Source organism: Acanthaster planci, linkage group LG06 (assembly GCF_054643075.1).
Source record: "Acanthaster planci isolate LZ-2023a linkage group LG06, COTS_SCS, whole genome shotgun sequence".
Taxonomy (NCBI): Eukaryota; Metazoa; Echinodermata; class Asteroidea; order Valvatida; family Acanthasteridae; genus Acanthaster; species Acanthaster planci.
In genome coordinates, this window is record NC_141782.1 from 1,616,856 (window position 1) to 1,638,910 (window position 22,055).

The 22,055-nt window shown below is 38.6% G+C and overlaps 1 protein-coding gene across 9 annotated transcripts in view; it reads left to right on the forward strand.

Annotated features, from left to right (window-relative positions):
* LOC110990020 (uncharacterized) overlaps window positions 1–22,055 on the forward strand; it is a 64,700-nt gene that overhangs the window by 5,883 nt on the left and 36,762 nt on the right. For 6 of the 9 annotated variants that reach the window (XM_087138461.1, XM_087138464.1, XM_087138460.1 and 3 more), the window contains exons 4-39: window positions 879–1,121; window positions 2,745–2,987; window positions 3,760–4,002; window positions 4,870–5,130; window positions 5,562–5,816; window positions 6,030–6,278; window positions 6,598–6,852; window positions 7,065–7,313; window positions 7,633–7,887; window positions 8,100–8,348; window positions 8,668–8,922; window positions 9,135–9,383; window positions 9,703–9,957; window positions 10,170–10,418; window positions 10,738–10,992; window positions 11,205–11,453; window positions 11,773–12,027; window positions 12,240–12,488; window positions 12,808–13,062; window positions 13,275–13,523; window positions 13,843–14,097; window positions 14,310–14,558; window positions 14,877–15,131; window positions 15,344–15,592; window positions 15,912–16,166; window positions 16,396–16,644; window positions 16,865–17,119; window positions 17,349–17,597; window positions 17,917–18,171; window positions 18,384–18,632; window positions 18,952–19,206; window positions 19,572–19,820; window positions 20,140–20,394; window positions 20,608–20,856; window positions 21,176–21,430; window positions 21,644–21,892. In XM_087138461.1, coding sequence (XP_086994587.1) covers window positions 879–1,121; window positions 2,745–2,987; window positions 3,760–4,002; window positions 4,870–5,130; window positions 5,562–5,816; window positions 6,030–6,278; window positions 6,598–6,852; window positions 7,065–7,313; window positions 7,633–7,887; window positions 8,100–8,348; window positions 8,668–8,922; window positions 9,135–9,383; window positions 9,703–9,957; window positions 10,170–10,418; window positions 10,738–10,992; window positions 11,205–11,453; window positions 11,773–12,027; window positions 12,240–12,488; window positions 12,808–13,062; window positions 13,275–13,523; window positions 13,843–14,097; window positions 14,310–14,558; window positions 14,877–15,131; window positions 15,344–15,592; window positions 15,912–16,166; window positions 16,396–16,644; window positions 16,865–17,119; window positions 17,349–17,597; window positions 17,917–18,171; window positions 18,384–18,632; window positions 18,952–19,206; window positions 19,572–19,820; window positions 20,140–20,394; window positions 20,608–20,856; window positions 21,176–21,430; window positions 21,644–21,892 — 9,054 coding nt within the window. The remainder of the gene's footprint in view (window positions 1–878; window positions 1,122–2,744; window positions 2,988–3,759; window positions 4,003–4,869; window positions 5,131–5,561; window positions 5,817–6,029; window positions 6,279–6,597; window positions 6,853–7,064; window positions 7,314–7,632; window positions 7,888–8,099; window positions 8,349–8,667; window positions 8,923–9,134; window positions 9,384–9,702; window positions 9,958–10,169; window positions 10,419–10,737; window positions 10,993–11,204; window positions 11,454–11,772; window positions 12,028–12,239; window positions 12,489–12,807; window positions 13,063–13,274; window positions 13,524–13,842; window positions 14,098–14,309; window positions 14,559–14,876; window positions 15,132–15,343; window positions 15,593–15,911; window positions 16,167–16,395; window positions 16,645–16,864; window positions 17,120–17,348; window positions 17,598–17,916; window positions 18,172–18,383; window positions 18,633–18,951; window positions 19,207–19,571; window positions 19,821–20,139; window positions 20,395–20,607; window positions 20,857–21,175; window positions 21,431–21,643; window positions 21,893–22,055) is intronic. The other 3 variants (XM_087138458.1, XM_087138462.1, XM_087138463.1) reach the window with 3 other exon arrangements.

A 22,055-nucleotide genomic window follows, 5' to 3' on the forward strand; every position in this document is an offset into this window, starting at 1 on the left:
AGGTTTATGCCACAGCCACATGCTGTATTTAAGCGAAGCCTATTTGCACTTAATATAACTGTTCTGACACCACACGGTGCACAGCCCCAACACTAGCCAAAGCTACAAGTGTGTGTGACATAAACTTTGAACACATCTTTAGAACACAGAAGAAACTTATTGCAACTGTACATTTAATTTAAAAAAAAAATCTCCAAAAATTACAAACTCACCGAATATGGTCAGTAACGAGTTTTGACTGCCAAAATGTAAAAGGGGAATGGGGGATGGTAACAGGTGTATTTATGAAGAGCAAACATTAAACCATCCAGCTATTTTTCTGGCTGTAACAAAAGTGAGAACAAGGCCCAACATCATCCCCCCTTGCATGCGGGCAACATGCAACTCCAGCTGAAGCCCGGGTATGCAAGGCTCAAACCCAGTAGAGTGATAGGTCATTGAAATGTCCACCATGCCAGTTTCCTGGCACCCCTACAAGAAAGGGTTACTGGAATGAATCCTGGCCTTTTCACTGATTATAAATCATTTAACACACACTTGATGATAAAAGGAATTACTTTTGTGGATTTTACTTGCCAAAAAGTCATTTTGGCTGAAAATGTGAAGCAGTCAGTTGAATTAGGATTGTGGAACATCACAGTTTTCATCTTTAAAAGCCTTCCCCGGTTTTGTGAGTTAACATGTTTAATTTTCCTCTGTGTTTCAACTCACAGTTTGGCCAAATTGTGAATTATCTTGAAGTCTCTGACCTAGGAAGATATTTTGCCACGCACCCTAGAGATAAAACTAACTCTGCAAAGTGCTGTTGACATCTGCTGAGTAGATTTTTGTTGGGGGAGGTTATAAAGGGTTTTTTTGGTGTGCATTCTCTCTATTAGTTGACACAGAGGCCCCTGTGGTATCAGGATGCCCTGGAGACTTTACCCGAGTGACCACTGTCAATCAACCCCTGAGGGTTTCCTGGGATCCCATAACAGCAACAGATGCAAGTGATTTCACTGTCTCTGCAAGTCACTCCTCTGGAAATTTTTTTCCTGTTGGCCCAACACGTGTGACCTTTACATTTGTGGATACTGGCGGCCTGACAACCATTTGCAGTTTTGTCATCACTGTCGTTCTACGTATGTAAATTTATTCAAATTTGCATGTCAACCTAAATTAACGTTACAGCGTTAAAAATCATCAAATTTAGTTTTAGATACAAACAGCACAGTTAACAAATTGTTATTACAATTGCCGAGACTTATAGCTGCTATGCATTCTTTTGCCTGTGATTTGTGCAGCTGAAATTTGTTGGACAAACCTGGAAAGATTAATCTCTTGTCTTATGCTAACACAGTTTCCATATGTGAGCATAACAGTGATCGATCGAACCAAAGAAAATACATTAACTTGAGGTCTGTATTGTTTCCGTGAGCAACTCTCCACTTCTGGACAGTGGTGTCTTTGTAGAGATAAAAGAAAACTTGAGAATGATGTATTCTCTGTAATTGAAGAATCTGTGTGCCAGTCAAACATATTCATCCCAATGCTTGAATGTTCTGCTTTCTTATTCAACAAATATGCCAGTCTGTTAAGTTTGAGTGTGCTTGAAATGTTGAAAGTTGCTTACAAATATTTGCCTCAGAAGAAGACACTATCTAGATTTCAGTTGCTTTCCCACAAACTGCAGGAAAGCACTATTTTTTAAAAGATTTTGTTGTTGTTTTTCTTCCCCAAATCCCGTAGACTTTTACATAATTTTGTTGGCAGCACTTTGGCCAAAAACTCACACCAAGTTAAGACCATGTGCTCCGAACATTGCAGAGTGTGAAATTACAGTTGGACATTGAACATTTTCTGGCCATTTACTACATTTGTCTGACCCACCACCAATGTGCTCATACAAAATTTCCTTGAATGTTGTAAGTATCTATTACAATGACATTGTAATGACATTATTAAGTGACTTGATATGAATTTTAAATCTGTAACTGACTCCCATTTTAATTGTACACATCTTTCCTCACAACAAACCCAGTGAGAAGGCTTTAAAAGCTTTTAAAAAGCAGAAAAACCATTGCTTTCTGAGCAAAACAGATGCGTACTCTAATTTCAAATGTATCTGTTGGATGTTTTTCCAATTCTCTAGTAGTGTTGGGGCATGTATCTTTCATAAATATTTTAACAAGTACATTTGTGATATTTACAAAATGTGTTATGTTCACAGGTCTAGGTTTGTACTTCAGACACGTTCTGGTAGGCCCAAGAATTAATTGAAAGTTACAATTCACAACCCGTTTTTGGAAATACTTTAAAGTACATGTAATGACAAGATCAGAGAGCCTGCCTAATCAAAACACAGAGGAGTTTGGTCTAAAGGCCTTCACCAAGGCTTTGTGATATTATCAAGTCCTTTAACCATTTGTGTCAAATGATGATGTTAAAAGAAGATTGAAATCAAGCCCATACGCGTACATGTACATGGACAGTAATGGCTTAAAGAAGGAGAGGATGGCATAGAGTAAACTGGGAGTAGGCAGTGGTGATTGACCTTTGGTGAGTAGTAAACAGACATAGAAGTGATAATCAGATGACTGGCTGAGAATCAAACACGACGGAGCACATTGACGCCACATCATGCATCGCACGACCCTCGAGCATCTAAATTGGAGTCAAATCTGTAATCAAAGGGTTTTCTTTAGTCAAAAATAACTCTTATTGAGAGTTTGGATTGTTTCCTTTTTACTTCTTATGTTTTTTAGAGGACACATCTCCACCCGTGATCAGTGGTTGCCCAACAAATATGATTAGGACAACTACAAATCCACTCGGCGTCACCGTGTCATGGATACCACCAACTGCAAGAGATGAAAATACCTTCACTACGCAATCGACACATACTCCTGGGCAGCTTTTTCCAGTGGCAACCACTGAAGTAAGGTACACTTTCACTGACGTGAATGGGTTCTTCTCCGTGTGTACCTTTTCCATAACCGTTCAATTGAGTAAGTACACTTGTGAATTGATGTCATGAAATATATACCTCATTTTTATATCATTTTTCATAAAGTAAATATTGTCTTTTCCACATTGTTTGCCATACGTTTCTTCAATTAAAAACAATAAATGGTCATGAGTAAAGTAGAAAGAATAGTTCCATGACATGAAGGTGGAATATACTTTCCACCTTCATCTTTTTCTCCAAATTAAATTATCCTCGCAACATTCATGATTTGTTTTTTTTTCACAATTACTATTTGTATAGTCTGAAATTTGTCCACAAAACTCTTGAAAAAAAAAACCTAAACAAAACTTCTCAGGCCTGAATAAATCCCTACATCACTTACAATGTCCAAAATTGTGTATGAACTGGATGGATAGAGTGTCTATTGATCCATTGACAGTTTTTGCAAACTTGGTGTTCTGTGTATTTGAACAAATGATTTATGACACATGATTGAAAATTCACCCATCAATTGCCCTTTGCAAATTCACAAGCATTGTGCATACAACTCTTGACCAGCTATGTGGCAACTAGTAGCTGATGTTTGTAAATATGTCTGGCGAGTTTTTAATTTTCAAATGTTAGGTCCAAGGTGGTTTATTCAAGTACTAAATTATTTGCAAAAGAGGGCTATTTCAGTCCTACATGTTTGAAAATCCCTCAAACTTTCATATGTTGGTTATTTTTTCAAACTACACTTGTGTTAGGAAATGCACTTACTGAAACAGCTCTATTCATGCCATGTTGAATAAAGTGCTCTCTCTGTCTTTCAGTCAACAGGCCACCAGTGATTAGCGGCTGTCCAAGTGATAGAACTTTGATCACCAACACTTTTCAAGGGTCTGCTGCTACCACCTGGGTAGAACCTACTGCCACAGATGATGGTCCCATTACTGTAACACGCACTCACACTCCAGGCCAAAACTTTCCTGTTGGCAGGACAGAAGTCATTTACACATTCACTGACAGCAACAATCTGGCATCCATGTGCTCATTCGTTGTCGTCGTGACATTTGGTAAGAGCAGAAAAATGCTGAAAGAACATTTGCATATGCCGCTCAAAGATACTTCATGTTAGATCGTTGTGGATATTGCTATAACAAATCAGAAGGTGAGAATTAGTTTTATCAGAAGAGTCCTTCGAAAGGAGGTATTTGATTGAACATTTCATGAGGTAACGAATTTTGTGGCAGCTCCATGCAAGAATGTCTCTTTTTGTTTTGAAAAGAACCGCAGTGCCCGGACTGCAGCGTCCTGACCACAGACAGAGCGTACCATCTGAAACGATGAATATCCTCTGTTTCTTTTCAGAACCACACATACTCAAAAAGAGACATCCTTGCACGGTGCAATCGCAAGTGTGTTTGCCTTACTTGCCACCTTCACCGTGAAAAGCTTCAAAGCTCATCTGAACATTTCATAAAAATAATGTCAAGTTTGATAGCTCAGAACCTGTAAAAATCCCTTGTTTAAAATGTAAGAAATTGGAGTGTCTAATCTTTGCACTGTATGGTTATTTCCATGTTTTTATTGCTCCATCCACATTTTAAGGAGACATTGTTGAGGTATCTCTGAAATATATCACCACTCATGCAAGATCAAAATATGGTGCGCACAATTTGAACATGGATGCTGAGGAAAAGGCATGGAATTGTGAGAACTGTGAAATTTTGTGAGTGGTCGTTTGTCTGGGGTTTCAAACTCTGGAGTCAGCAGTCTTCTATTATCCTGTAAACCCGATTTGCACTAGAACCGTGACTTCTTATTGATCTAAGTTTTAGATGTTAGTTTTACATATCAATAACATCTGTTGCCCTCCATTCCATTTATATCGTATTTAATGCACACACAATTTTTAAACCATTTTTTACTTTGTTTTGTAGTGGATGTCACTCCGCCAGTGGTTACTGGGTGTCCCAACTCCATCACTGAGACTGCTCCTTTTGGTGCTGGCGTAGACTTTCCAGTGACATGGATAGAACCCACAGCAAATGATAATACAGGAACCGTTATGCTTATTCTCCGATCCCGTCAACCTGGGGACAGATTTCCAATTGGTCAAACAACCAGTGTTCTCTACTTATATGCTGATAATGCTGGGCTCCAAGCAAGCTGTCAATTTGATGTGACAGTTGTACGCCAGGGTTAGTAGTTCCTGAATTCACTGTGAATGAATACTGGGTTCTCCGAAGGGATTTTTTGATAATCCCAATTCGTTTCCCCACTGTCCATCCCCTGTTCCCTTTGAATTCTATATTTGTCCAGCTGCAGTGTAAAGTAGCCTGCTTTACTTTAAGTAAAACCTAGGGAGGGTCAAAAACAGTCTGCAGACCGTCAAAATGTATCGTAACATTTTTCGTACTTACTGTCTTATTTCAGAGACCACTGAATTTCTGCTGAATGATATTGTTCAGCTCTACAATCAAAATTTGCTTGAAGGAGTGTCAATTTGAAACTGTTGAATTTAAAATCAGTGGTAAGAAATTTCCTTCTGTTGGGACAATGGTTGTACGTCAAAGTAAACTAGTAATGCATTACCAAATTGATGTTTCTACCCGTTGTTTGTTATTGTCAGAGGACAATGTACCACCTGTCATCAGTTGCCCAGCAAACATCCGTCAAGAAGTCACATCAGGGAATGCCCCTGGAGCAATTATTACCTGGCAAGCAGCTACAGCCACCGATAATTTTGGAGTGGTTAATGTTACTCTGACCTCAAATCCTCCACGATTGCCCAATTCCTTTTTCCCGTTTGGAATCTACTTGGTTACCTACACAGCTATAGATGCAGCTTTGAATTCAGTCTCATGTACTTTCACCGTGACAGTTGGTAAGGTTTCTTTCACAAAGTTCTGATCCTTTTTTGAAAACTGACGCATTGTCCTATTTTTGTGATTCCAGCAGTGTTTTGTAAGTCTGTTCAAGATTTGATCGGAGGATCAATTTGATCGGGAAGCACTGTTTATTGGCAGGGTACATTGTTGTATATTGATATTACAATAATCCATTTGATAAATACAAACTTTGTTTCCTTTCATTACAGTTGATCGGGCTCCACCCCTGATTAGCAACTGCCCACAGGGTGATATAAATGTAGTCACCAATAATTTCCAAGGGTTTGCTGTAGCCACCTGGACAGCACCAACTGCAACAGATGGCAGTACATTTACTCAATCGACAACTGCCAATCCAGGGGAGTCTTTTCCAGTTGGAAGAACTGAAGTGAGATACGTGTTCACTGATGCAAATACATTGTCGTCTGTGTGCAGCTTTTTTGTAAGCGTCACATTTGGTAGGTACAACTCAAACATTTAAGGAACTATTGCTCGTTGGTCAAATTTGAGCCGTGTAATATATACTGATACCAATAACATTGTATAAATATGTTAAAATAGAAATCCTTTCCATCAGTGTTTTTCTTCTGAATGACCAATCATGTATACCATCTACATTTACATATAAGAGAGTACAATTTACAAAAGTGCTGATTTGAAATTTTGTGGAATCAGTTTTGGTTTCGTTTAGTTGAGGGTAATAAATTTGACATGAAAATAAAATGAAAAGTAAAATATCACAGTTTGCATCTTTTTACTTTTGTACCATATTTTCAGAGGACAATGTACCACCTGTCATCAGTTGCCCAGCAAACATCCGTCAAGAAGTCACATCAGGGAATGCCCCTGGAGCAATTATTACCTGGCAAGCAGCTACAGCCACCGATAATTCTGGAGTGGTTAATGTTACTCTGACCTCAAATCCTCCACGATTGCCCAATACGTTTTTCCCGTTTGGAATCTACTTGGTTACCTACACAGCTATAGATGCAGCTTTGAATTCAGTCTCATGTACTTTCACCGTGACAGTTGGTAAGGTTTCTTTCACAAAGTTTTGATGCATTTTTGAATCGGAAGCATTGTCCTATTTTTGTGATTCCAGCAGTGTTTTGTAAGTCTGTTCAAGATTTGATCGGAGGATAAATTTGATCGGGAAGCACTGTTTATTGGCAGGGTACATTGTTGTATATTGATATTACAATAATCCATTTGATAAATACAAACTATGTTTCCTTTCATTACAGTTGATCGGGCTCCACCCGTGATTAGCAACTGCCCACAGGGTGATATAAATGTAGTCACCAATAATTTCCAAGGGTCTGCTGTAGCCACCTGGACAGCACCAACTGCAACAGATGGCAGTACATTTACTCAATCGACAACTGCCAATCCAGGGGAGTCTTTTCCAGTTGGAAGAACTGAAGTGAGATACGTGTTCACTGATGCAAATACATTGTCATCCGTGTGCAGCTTTTTTGTAAGCGTCACATTTGGTAGGTACAACTCAAACATTTAAGGCATTATTGCTCGTTGGTCAAATTTGAGCCGTGTAATATATACCGATACCAATAACATTGTATAAATATGTTAAAATAGAAATCCTTTCCGTGAGTGTTTTTCTTCTGAATGACCAATCATGTATACCATCAATATTTGCATATAAGAGAGTGCAATTTAAAAAAGTGCTGATTTGAAATTCTCTGGAAAGAGTTTTGGTTTCATTTAGTTGAGGGTAATAAAGTTGACATGAAAATAAATTGAAAAGTAAAATATCACAGTTTGCATCTTTTTACTTTTGTACCATATTTTCAGAGGACAATGTACCACCTGTCATCAGTTGCCCAGCAAACATCCGTCAAGAAGTCACATCAGGGAATGCCCCTGGAGCAATTATTACCTGGCAAGCAGCTACAGCCACCGATAATTCTGGAGTGGTTAATGTTACTCTGACCTCAAATCCTCCACGATTCCCCAATACATTTTTCCCGTTTGGAATCTACTTGGTTACCTACACAGCTATAGATGCAGCTTTGAATTCAGTCTCATGTACTTTCACCGTGACAGTTGGTAAGGTTTCTTTCACAAAGTTTTGATGCATTTTTGAATCTGAAGCATTGTCCTATTTTTGTGATTCCAGCAGTGTTTTGTAAGTCTGTTCAAGATTTGATCGGAGGATAAATTTGATCGGGAAGCACTGTTTATTGGCAGGGTACATTGTTGTATATTGATATTACAATAATCCATTTGATAAATACAAACTTTGTTTCCTTTCATTACAGTTGATCAGGCTCCACCCGTGATTAGCAACTGCCCACAGGGTGATATAAATGTAGTCACCAATAATTTCCAAGGGTTTGCTGTAGCCACCTGGACAGCACCAACTGCAACAGATGGCAGTACATTTACTCAATCGGCAACTGCCAATCCAGGGGAGTCTTTTCCAGTTGGAAGAACTGAAGTGAGATACGTGTTCACTGATGCAAATACATTGTCGTCTGTGTGCAGCTTTTTTGTAAGCGTCACATTTGGTAGGTACAACTCAAACATTTAAGGAACTATTGCTCGTTGGTCAAATATGAGCCGTGTAATATATACTGATACCAATAACATTGTATAAATATGTTAAAATAGAAATCCTTTCCATCAGTGTTTTTCTTCTGAATGACCAATCATGTATACCATCAACATTTACATATAAGAGAGTGCAATTTACAAAAGTACTGATTTGAAATTCTCTGGAATCAGTTTTGGTTTCGTTTAGTTGAGGGTAATAAATTTGACATGAAAATAAAATGAACAGTAAAATATCACAGTTTGCACCTTTTTACTTTTGTACCATATTTTCAGAGGACAATGTACCACCTGTCATCAGTTGCCCAGCAAACATCCGTCAAGAAGTCACATCAGGGAATGCCCCTGGAGCAATTATTACCTGGCAAGCAGCTACAGCCACCGATAATTCTGGAGTGGTTAATGTTACTCTGACCTCAAATCCTCCACGATTCCCCAATACGTTTTTCCCGTTTGGAATCTACTTGGTTACCTACACAGCTATAGATGCAGCTTTGAATTCAGTCTCATGTACTTTCACCGTGACAGTTGGTAAGGTTTCTTTCACAAAGTTTTGATGCATTTTTGAATCTGAAGCATTGTCCTATTTTTGTGATTCCAGCAGTGTTTTGTAAGTCTGTTCAAGATTTGATCGGAGGATCAATTTGATCGGGAAGCACTGTTTATTGGCAGGGTACATTGTTGTATATTGATATTACAATAATCCATTTGATAAATACAAACTTTGTTTCCTTTCATTACAGTTGATCGGGCTCCACCCCTGATTAGCAACTGCCCACAGGGTGATATAAATGTAGTCACCAATAATTTCCAAGGGTCTGCTGTAGCCACCTGGACAGCACCAACTGCAACAGATGGCAGTACATTTACTCAATCGACAACTGCCAATCCAGGGGAGTCTTTTCCAGTTGGAAGAACTGAAGTGAGATACGTGTTCACTGATGCAAATACATTGTCGTCTGTGTGCAGCTTTTTTGTAAGCGTCACATTTGGTAGGTACAACTCAAACATTTAAGGAACTATTGCTCGTTGGTCAAATATGAGCCGTGTAATATATACTGATACCAATAACATTGTATAAATATGTTAAAATAGAAATCCTTTCCATCAGTGTTTTTCTTCTGAATGACCAATCATGTATACCATCAACATTTACATATAAGAGAGTGCAATTTACAAAAGTGCTGATTTGAAATTCTCTGGAATCAGTTTTGGTTTCGTTTAGTTGAGGGTAATAAATTTGACATGAAAATAAAATGAACAGTAAAATATCACAGTTTGCACCTTTTTACTTTTGTACCATATTTTCAGAGGACAATGTACCACCTGTCATCAGTTGCCCAGCAAACATCCGTCAAGAAGTCACATCAGGGAATGCCCCTGGAGCAATTATTACCTGGCAAGCAGCTACAGCCACCGATAATTCTGGAGTGGTTAATGTTACTCTGACCTCAAATCCTCCACGATTCCCCAATACGTTTTTCCCGTTTGGAATCTACTTGGTTACCTACACAGCTATAGATGCAGCTTTGAATTCAGTCTCATGTACTTTCACCGTGACAGTTGGTAAGGTTTCTTTCACAAAGTTTTGATGCATTTTTGAATCTGAAGCATTGTCCTATTTTTGTGATTCCAGCAGTGTTTTGTAAGTCTGTTCAAGATTTGATCGGAGGATCAATTTGATCGGGAAGCACTGTTTATTGGCAGGGTACATTGTTGTATATTGATATTACAATAATCCATTTGATAAATACAAACTTTGTTTCCTTTCATTACAGTTGATCGGGCTCCACCCCTGATTAGCAACTGCCCACAGGGTGATATAAATGTAGTCACCAATAATTTCCAAGGGTCTGCTGTAGCCACCTGGACAGCACCAACTGCAACAGATGGCAGTACATTTACTCAATCGACAACTGCCAATCCAGGGGAGTCTTTTCCAGTTGGAAGAACTGAAGTGAGATACGTGTTCACTGATGCAAATACATTGTCGTCTGTGTGCAGCTTTTTTGTAAGCGTCACATTTGGTAGGTACAACTCAAACATTTAAGGAACTATTGCTCGTTGGTCAAATATGAGCCGTGTAATATATACTGATACCAATAACATTGTATAAATATGTTAAAATAGAAATCCTTTCCATCAGTGTTTTTCTTCTGAATGACCAATCATGTATACCATCAACATTTACATATAAGAGAGTGCAATTTACAAAAGTGCTGATTTGAAATTCTCTGGAATCAGTTTTGGTTTCGTTTAGTTGAGGGTAATAAATTTGACATGAAAATAAAATGAACAGTAAAATATCACAGTTTGCACCTTTTTACTTTTGTACCATATTTTCAGAGGACAATGTACCACCTGTCATCAGTTGCCCAGCAAACATCCGTCAAGAAGTCACATCAGGGAATGCCCCTGGAGCAATTATTACCTGGCAAGCAGCTACAGCCACCGATAATTCTGGAGTGGTTAATGTTACTCTGACCTCAAATCCTCCACGATTCCCCAATACGTTTTTCCCGTTTGGAATCTACTTGGTTACCTACACAGCTATAGATGCAGCTTTGAATTCAGTCTCATGTACTTTCACCGTGACAGTTGGTAAGGTTTCTTTCACAAAGTTTTGATGCATTTTTGAATCTGAAGCATTGTCCTATTTTTGTGATTCCAGCAGTGTTTTGTAAGTCTGTTCAAGATTTGATCGGAGGATCAATTTGATCGGGAAGCACTGTTTATTGGCAGGGTACATTGTTGTATATTGATATTACAATAATCCATTTGATAAATACAAACTTTGTTTTCTTTCATTACAGTTGATCGGGCTCCACCCCTGATTAGCAACTGCCCACAGGGTGATATAAATGTAGTCACCAATAATTTCCAAGGGTCTGCTGTAGCCACCTGGACAGCACCAACTGCAACAGATGGCAGTACATTTACTCAATCGACAACTGCCAATCCAGGGGAGTCTTTTCCAGTTGGAAGAACTGAAGTGAGATACGTGTTCACTGATGCAAATACATTGTCGTCTGTGTGCAGCTTTTTTGTAAGCGTCACATTTGGTAGGTACAACTCAAACATTTAAGGAACTATTGCTCGTTGGTCAAATATGAGCCGTGTAATATATACTGATACCAATAACATTGTATAAATATGTTGAAATAGAAATCCTTTCCATCAGTGTTTTTCTTCTGAATGACCAATCATGTATACCATCAACATTTACATATAAGAGAGTGCAATTTACAAAAGTGCTGATTTGAAATTTTGTGGAATCAGTTTTGGTTTCGTTTAGTTGAGGGTAATAAATTTGACATGAAAATAAAATGAACAGTAAAATATCACAGTTCGCACCTTTTTACTTTTGTACCATATTTTCAGAGGACAATGTACCACCTGTCATCAGTTGCCCAGCAAACATCCGTCAAGAAGTCACATCAGGGAATGCCCCTGGAGCAATTATTACCTGGCAAGCAGCTACAGCCACCGATAATTCTGGAGTGGTTAATGTTACTCTGACCTCAAATCCTCCACGATTCCCCAATACGTTTTTCCCGTTTGGAATCTACTTGGTTACCTACACAGCTATAGATGCAGCTTTGAATTCAGTCTCATGTACTTTCACCGTGACAGTTGGTAAGGTTTCTTTCACAAAGTTTTGATGCATTTTTGAATCTGAAGCATTGTCCTATTTTTGTGATTCCAGCAGTGTTTTGTAAGTCTGTTCAAGATTTGATCGGAGGATCAATTTGATCGGGAAGCACTGTTTATTGGCAGGGTACATTGTTGTATATTGATATTACAATAATCCATTTGATAAATACAAACTATGTTTCCTTTCATTACAGTTGATCGGGCTCCACCCCTGATTAGCAACTGCCCACAGGGTGATATAAATGTAGTCACCAATAATTTCCAAGGGTCTGCTGTAGCCACCTGGACAGCACCAACTGCAACAGATGGCAGTACATTTACTCAATCGACAACTGCCAATCCAGGGGAGTCTTTTCCAGTTGGAAGAACTGAAGTGAGATACGTGTTCACTGATGCAAATACATTGTCATCCGTGTGCAGCTTTTTTGTAAGCGTCACATTTGGTAGGTGCAACTCAAACATTTAAGGCATTATTGCTCGTTGGTCAAATTTGAGCCGTGTAATATATACTGATACCAATAACATTGTATAAATATGTTAAAATAGAAATCCTTTCCATCAGTGTTTTTCTTCTGAATGACCAATCATGTATACCATCAACATTTACATATAAGAGAGTGCAATTTACAAAAGTGCTGATTTGAAATTTTCTGGAAACAGCTTTGGTTTCGTTTAGTTGAGGGTAATAAATTTGACATGAAAATAAAATGAACAGTAAAGTATCACAGTTTGCACCTTTTTACTTTTGTACCATATTTTCAGAGGACAATGTACCACCTGTCATCAGTTGCCCAGCAAACATCCGTCAAGAAGTCACATCAGGGAATGCCCCTGGAGCAATTATTACCTGGCAAGCAGCTACAGCCACCGATAATTCTGGAGTGGTTAATGTTACTCTGACCTCAAGTCCTCCACGATTGCCCAATTCCTTTTTCCCGTTTGGAATCTACTTGGTTACCTACACAGCTATAGATGCAGCTTTGAATTCAGTCTCATGTACTTTCACCGTGACAGTTGGTAAGGTTTCTTTCACAAAGTTTTGATGCATTTTTGAATCTGAAGCATTGTCCTATTTTTGTGATTCCAGCAGTGTTTTGTAAGTCTGTTCAAGATTTGATCGGAGGATCAATTTGATCGGGAAGCACTGTTTATTGGCAGGGTACATTGTTGTATATTGATATTACAATAATCCATTTGATAAATACAAACTTTGTTTCCTTTCATTACAGTTGATCGGGCTCCACCCGTGATTAGCAACTGCCCACAGGGTGATATAAATGTAGTCACCAATAATTTCCAAGGGTTTGCTGTAGCCACCTGGACAGCACCAACTGCAACAGATGGCAGTACATTTACTCAATCGACAACTGCCAATCCAGGGGAGTCTTTTCCAGTTGGAAGAACTGAAGTGAGATACGTGTTCACTGATGCAAATACATTGTCATCCGTGTGCAGCTTTTTTGTAAGCGTCACATTTGGTAGGTGCAACTCAAACATTTAAGGCATTATTGCTCGTTGGTCAAATTTGAGCCGTGTAATATATACTGATACCAATAACATTGTATAGATATGTTAAAATAGAAATCCTTTCCGTGAGTGTTTTTCTTCTGAATGACCAATCATGTATACCATCAACATTTACATATAAGAGAGTGCAATTTACAAAAGTGCTGATTTGAAATTTTCTGGAAACAGCTTTGGTTTCGTTTAGTTGAGGGTAATAAATTTGACATGAAAATAAAATGAACAGTAAAATATCACAGTTTGCACCTTTTTACTTTTGTACCATATTTTCAGAGGACAATGTACCACCTGTCATCAGTTGCCCAGCAAACATCCGTCAAGAAGTCACATCAGGGAATGCCCCTGGAGCAATTATTACCTGGCAAGCAGCTACAGCCACCGATAATTCTGGAGTGGTTAATGTTACTCTGACCTCAAGTCCTCCACGATTGCCCAATTCCTTTTTCCCGTTTGGAATCTACTTGGTTACCTACACAGCTATAGATGCAGCTATGAATTCAGTCTCATGTACATTCACCGTGACAGTTGGTAAGGTTTATTTCACAAAGTTCTGATGCATTTTTGAATCGGAAGCATTGTCCTATTTTTGTGATTCCAGCAGTGTTTTGTAAGTCTGTTCAAGATTTGATCGGAGGATCAATTTGATCGGGAAGCACTGTTTATTGGCAGGGTACATTGTTGTATATTGATATTACAATAATCCATTTGATAAATACAAACTTTGTTTCCTTTCATTACAGTTGATCGGGCTCCACCCCTGATTAGCAACTGCCCACAGGGTGATATAAATGTAGTCACCAATAATTTCCAAGGGTTTGCTGTAGCCACCTGGACAGCACCAACTGCAACAGATGGCAGTACATTTACTCAATCGACAACTGCCAATCCAGGGGAGTCTTTTCCAGTTGGAAGAACTGAAGTGAGATACGTGTTCACTGATGCAAATACATTGTCGTCTGTGTGCAGCTTTTTTGTAAGCGTCACATTTGGTAGGTACAATTAACTCAAACATTTAAGGAATTATTGCTCGTTGGTCAAATTTAAGCCGTGTAATATATACTGATACCAATAACATTGTATAAATATGTTAAAATAGAAATCCTTTCCGTCAGTGTTTTTCTTCTGAATGACCGATCATGTATACCATCAACATTTGCATATAGGAGAGTGCAACTTACAAAATTGCTGATTTGAAATTCTCTGGAATCAGTTTTGGTTTCGTTGAGGATAATAAATTTGACATGAAAATAAATTGAAAAATAAAATATCACAGTTTGCATCTTTTTACTTTTGTACCTTATTTTCAGAGGACAATGTACCACCTGTCATCAGTTGCCCAGCAAACATCCGTCAAGAAGTCACATCAGGGAATGCCCCTGGAGCAATTATTACCTGGCAAGCAGCTACAGCCACCGATAATTCTGGAGTGGTTAATGTTACTCTGACCTCAAATCCTCCACGATTCCCCAATACATTTTTCCCGTTTGGAATCTACTTGGTTACCTACACAGCTATAGATGCAGCTTTGAATTCAGTCTCATGTACTTTCACCGTGACAGTTGGTAAGGTTTCTTTCACAAAGTTTTGATGCATTTTTGAATCTGAAGCATTGTCCTATTTTTGTGATTCCAGCAGTGTTTTGTAAGTCTGTTCAAGATTTGATCGGAGGATCAATTTGATCGGGAAGCACTGTTTATTGGCAGGGTACATTGTTGTATATTGATATTACAATAATCCATTTGATAAATACAAACTATGTTTCCTTTCATTACAGTTGATCGGGCTCCACCCCTGATTAGCAACTGCCCACAGGGTGATATAAATGTAGTCACCAATGTTTTCCAAGGGTCTGCTGTAGCCACCTGGACAGCACCAACTGCAACAGATGGCAGTACATTTACTCAATCGACAACTGCCAATCCAGGGGAGTCTTTTCCAGTTGGAAGAACTGAAGTGAGATACGTGTTCACTGATGCAAATACATTGTCGTCCGTGTGCAGCTTTTTTGTAAGCGTCACATTTGGTAGGTACAACTCAAACATTTAAGGAATTATTGCTCGTTGGTCAAATTTGAGCCGTGTAGTATATACTGATACCAATAACATTGTATAAATATGTTAAAATAGAAATCCTTTCCGTCAGTGTTTTTCTTCTGAATGACCGATCATGTATACCATCAACATTTGCATATAAGAGAGTGCAATTTTAAAAAGTGCTGATTTGAAATTCTCTGGAATCAGTTTTGGTTTCGTTTAGTTGAGGGTAATAAATTTGACATGAAAATAAATTGAACAGTAAAATATCACAGTTTGCACCTTTTTACTTTTGTACCATATTTTCAGAGGACAATGTACCACCTGTCATCAGTTGCCCAGCAAACATCCGTCAAGAAGTCACATCAGGGAATGCCCCTGGAGCAATTATTACCTGGCAAGCAGCTACAGCCACCGATAATTCTGGAGTGGTTAATGTTACTCTGACCTCAAATCCTCCACGATTCCCCAATACATTTTTCCCGTTTGGAATCTACTTGGTTACCTACACAGCTATAGATGCAGCTTTGAATTCAGTCTCATGTACTTTCACCGTGACAGTTGGTAAGGTTTCTTTCACAAAGTTTTGATGCATTTTTGAATCTGAAGCATTGTCCTATTTTTGTGATTCCAGCAGTGTTTTGTAAGTCTGTTCAAGATTTGATCGGAGGATCAATTTGATCGGAGGATCAATTTGATCGGGAAGCACTGTTTATTGGCAGGGTACATTGTTGTATATTGATATTACAATAATCCATTTGATAAATACAAACTTTGTTTCCTTTCATTACAGTTGATCGGGCTCCACCCGTGATTAGCAACTGCCCACAGGGTGATATAAATGTAGTCACCAATAATTTCCAAGGGTCTGCTGTAGCCACCTGGACAGCACCAACTGCAACAGATGGCAGTACATTTACTCAATCGACAACTGCCAATCCAGGGGAGTCTTTTCCAGTTGGAAGAACTGAAGTGAGATACGTGTTCACTGATGCAAATACATTGTCATCCGTGTGCAGCTTTTTTGTAAGCGTCACATTTGGTAGGTACAACTCAAACATTTAAGGCATTATTGCTCGTTGGTCAAAGTATACCATCAACATTTGCATATAAGAGAGTGCAATTTTAAAAAGTGCTGATTTGAAATTCTCTGGAATCAGTTTTGGTTTCGTTTAGTTGAGGGTAATAAATTTGACATGAAAATAAATTGAACAGTAAAATATCACAGTTTGCACCTTTTTACTTTTGTACCATATTTTCAGAGGACAATGTACCACCTGTCATCAGTTGCCCAGCAAACATCCGTCAAGAAGTCACATCAGGGAATGCCCCTGGAGCAATTATTACCTGGCAAGCAGCTACAGCCACCGATAATTCTGGAGTGGTTAATGTTACTCTGACCTCAAATCCTCCACGATTCCCCAATACATTTTTCCCGTTTGGAATCTACTTGGTTACCTACACAGCTATAGATGCAGCTTTGAATTCAGTCTCATGTACTTTCACCGTGACAGTTGGTAAGGTTTCTTTCACAAAGTTTTGATGCATTTTTGAATCTGAAGCATTGTCCTATTTTTGTGATTCCAGCAGTGTTTTGTAAGTCTGTTCAAGATTTGATCGGAGGATCAATTTGATCGGAGGATCAATTTGATCGGGAAGCACTGTTTATTGGCAGGGTACATTGTTGTATATTGATATTACAATAATCCATTTGATAAATACAAACTTTGTTTCCTTTCATTACAGTTGATCGGGCTCCACCCCTGATTAGCAACTGCCCACAGGGTGATATAAATGTAGTCACCAATAATTTCCAAGGGTCTGCTGTAGCCACCTGGACAGCACCAACTGCAACAGATGGCAGTACATTTACTCAATCGACAACTGCCAATCCAGGGGAGTCTTTTCCAGTTGGAAGAACTGAAGTGAGATACGTGTTCACTGATGCAAATACATTGTCATCCGTGTGCAGCTTTTTTGTAAGCGTCACATTTGGTAGGTACAACTCAAACATTTAAGGCATTATTGCTCGTTGGTCAAATTTGAGCCGTGTAATATATACCGATACCAATAACATTGTATAAATATGTTAAAATAGAAATCCTTTCCGTCAGTGTTTTTCTTCTGAATGACCAATCATGTATACCATCAACATTTACATATAAGAGAGTGCAACTTACAAAAGTGCTGATTTGAAATTCTCTGGAAAGAGTTTTGGTTTCATTTAGTTGAGGGTAATAAAGTTGACATGAAAATAAATTGAAAAGTAAAATATCACAGTTTGCATCTTTTTACTTTTGTACCATATTTTCAGAGGACAATGTACCACCTGTCATCAGTTGCCCAGCAAACATCCGTCAAGAAGTCACATCAGGGAATGCCCCTGGAGCAATTATTACCTGGCAAGCAGCTACAGCCACCGATAATTCTGGAGTGGTTAATGTTACTCTGACCTCAAATCCTCCACGATTGCCCAATTCCTTTTTCCCGTTTGGAATCTACTTGGTTACCTACACAGCTATAGATGCAGCTATGAATTCAGTCTCATGTACATTCACCGTGACAGTTGGTAAGGTTTATTTCAAAAAGTTCTGATGCATTTTTGAATCGGAAGCATTGTCCTATTTTTGTGATTCCAGCAGTGTTTTGTAAGTCTGTTCAAGATTTGATCGGAGGATCAATTTGATCGGGAAGCACTGTTTATTGGCAGGGTACATTGTTGTATATTGATATTACAATAATCCATTTGATAAATACAAACTATGTTTCCTTTCATTACAGTTGATCGGGCTCCACCCCTGATTAGCAACTGCCCACAGGGTGATATAAATGTAGTCACCAATAATTTCCAAGGGTTTGCTGTAGCCACCTGGACAGCACCAACTGCAACAGATGGCAGTACATTTACTCAATCGACAACTGCCAATCCAGGGGAGTCTTTTCCAGTTGGAAGAACTGAAGTGAGATACGTGTTCACTGATGCAAATACATTGTCGTCCGTGTGCAGCTTTTTTGTAAGCGTCACATTTGGTAGGTACAACTCAAACATTTAAGGAATTATTGCTCGTTGGTCAAATTTGAGCCATGTAGTATATACTGATACCAATAACATTGTATAAACATGTTAAAATAGAAATCCTTTCCGTCAGTGTTTTTCTTCTGAATGACCGATCATGTATACCATCAACATTTGCATATAAGAGAGTGCAATTTTAAAAAGTGCTGATTTGAAATTCTCTGGAATCAGTTTTGGTTTCGTTTAGTTGAGGGTAATAAATTTGACATGAAAATAAATTGAACAGTAAAATATCACAGTTTGCACCTTTTTACTTTTGTACCATATTTTCAGAGGACAATGTACCACCTGTCATCAGTTGCCCAGCAAACATCCGTCAAGAAGTCACATCAGGGAATGCCCCTGGAGCAATTATTACCTGGCAAGCAGCTACAGCCACCGATAATTCTGGAGTGGTTAATGTTACTCTGACCTCAAATCCTCCACGATTCCCCAATACATTTTTCCCGTTTGGAATCTACTTGGTTACCTACACAGCTATAGATGCAGCTTTGAATTCAGTCTCATGTACTTTCACCGTGACAGTTGGTAAGGTTTCTTTCACAAAGTTTTGATGCATTTTTGAATCTGAAGCATTGTCCTATTTTTGTGATTCCAGCAGTGTTTTGTAAGTCTGTTCAAGATTTGATCGGAGGATCAATTTGATCGGAGGATCAATTTGATCGGGAAGCACTGTTTATTGGCAGGGTACATTGTTGTATATTGATATTACAATAATCCATTTGATAAAGACAAACTTTGTTTCCTTTCATTACAGTTGATCGGGCTCCACCCGTGATTAGCAACTGCCCACAGGGTGATATAAATGTAGTCACCAATAATTTCCAAGGGTCTGCTATTGATATTACAATAATCCATTTGATAAATACAAACTTTGTTTCCTTTCATTACAGTTGATCAGGCTCCACCCCTGATTAGCAACTGCCCACAGGGTGATATAAATGTAGTCACCAATGTTTTCCAAGGGTCTGCTGTAGCCACCTGGACAGCACCAACTGCAACAGATGGCAGTACATTTACTCAATCGACAACTGCCAATCCAGGGGAGTCTTTTCCAGTAGGAAGAACTGAAGTGAGATACGTGTTCACTGATGCAAATACATTGTCGTCCGTTTGCAGCTTTTTTGTAAGCGTCACATTTGGTAGGTACAACTCAAACATTTAAGGAATTATTGCTCGTTGGTCAAATTTGAGCCGTGTAATATATACTGATACCAATAACATTGTATAAATATGTTAAAATAGAAATCCTTTCCGTCAGTGTTTTTCTTCTGAATGACCGATCATGTATACCATCAACATTTGCATATGAGAGAGTGCAATTTTAAAAAGTGCTGATTTGAAATTCTCTGGAATCAGTTTTGGTTTCGTTTAGTTGAGGGTAATAAATTTGACATGAAAATAAATTGAAAAGTAAAATATCACAGTTTGCATCTTTTTACTTTTGTACCATATTTTCAGAGGACAATGTACCACCTGTCATCAGTTGCCCAGCAAACATCCGTCAAGAAGTCACATCAGGGAATGCCCCTGGAGCAATTATTACCTGGCAAGCAGCTACAGCCACCGATAATTCTGGAGTGGTTAATGTTACTCTGACCTCAAATCCTCCACGATTGCCCAATTCCTTTTTCCCGTTTGGAATCTACTTGGTTACCTACACAGCTATAGATGCAGCTATGAATTCAGTCTCGTGTACTTTCACCGTGACAGTTGGTAAGGTTTATTTCACAAAGTTCTGATGCATTTTTGGAATCTGAAGCATTGTCCTATTTTTGTGATTCCAACAGTTTTTTGTAAGTCTCTTCAGGAATTGATCGGAGGATAAATTTGACCGGGAAGCACTGTTTATTGGCAGGGTACATTGTTGTATATTGATATTACAATAATCCATTTGATAAATACAAACTATGTTTCCTTTCATTACAGTTGATCGGGCTCCACCCGTGATTAGCAACTGCCCACAGGGTGATATAAATGTAGTCACCAATAATTTCCAAGGGTTTGCTGTAGCCACCTGGACAGCACCAACTGCAACAGATGGCAGTACATTTACTCAATCGGCAACTGCCAATCCAGGGGAGTCTTTTCCAGTTGGAAGAACTGAAGTGAGATACGTGTTCACTGATGCAAATACATTGTCGTCTGTGTGCAGCTTTTTTGTAAGCGTCACATTTGGTAGGTACAACTCAAACATTTAAGGAACTATTGCTCGTTGGTCAAATATGAGCCGTGTAATATATACTGATACCAATAACATTGTATAAATATGTTAAAATAGAAATCCTTTCCATCAGTGTTTTTCTTCTGAATGACCAATCATGTATACCATCAACATTTACATATAAGAGAGTGCAATTTACAAAAGTACTGATTTGAAATTCTCTGGAATCAGTTTTGGTTTCGTTTAGTTGAGGGTAATAAATTTGACATGAAAATAAAATGAACAGTAAAATATCACAGTTTGCACCTTTTTACTTTTGTACCATATTTTCAGAGGACAATGTACCACCTGTCATCAGTTGCCCAGCAAACATCCGTCAAGAAGTCACATCAGGGAATGCCCCTGGAGCAATTATTACCTGGCAAGCAGCTACAGCCACCGATAATTCTGGAGTGGTTAATGTTACTCTGACCTCAAATCCTCCACGATTCCCCAATACGTTTTTCCCGTTTGGAATCTACTTGGTTACCTACACAGCTATAGATGCAGCTATGAATTCAGTCTCATGTACTTTCACCGTGACAGTTGGTAAGGTTTCTTTCTTTAAGCTCTGGTTCATTTTTGGAATCTGAAGCATTGTCCTATTTTTGTGATTCCAGCAGTGTTTTGTAAGTCTGTTCAAGATTTGATCGGAGGATCAATTTGATCGGGAAGCACTGTTTATTGGCAGGGTACATTGTTGTATATTGATATTACAATAATCCATTTGATAAATACAAACTATGTTTCCTTTCATTACAGTTGATCAGGCTCCACCCGTGATTAGCAACTGCCCACAGGGTGATATAAATGTAGTCACCAATGTTTTCCAAGGGTCTGCTGTAGCCACCTGGACAGCACCAACTGCAACAGATGGCAGTACATTTACTCAATCGACAACTGCCAATCCAGGGGAGTCTTTTCCAGTTGGAAGAACTGAAGTGAGATACGTGTTCACTGATGCAAATACATTGTCATCCGTGTGCAGCTTTTTTGTAAGCGTCACATTTGGTAGGTACAACTCAAACATTTAAGGCATTATTGCTCGTTGGTCAAATTTGAGCCGTGTAATATATACCGATACCAATAACATTGTATAAATATGTTAAAATAGAAATCCTTTCCGTGAGTGTTTTTCTTCTGAATGACCAATCATGTATACCATCAATATTTG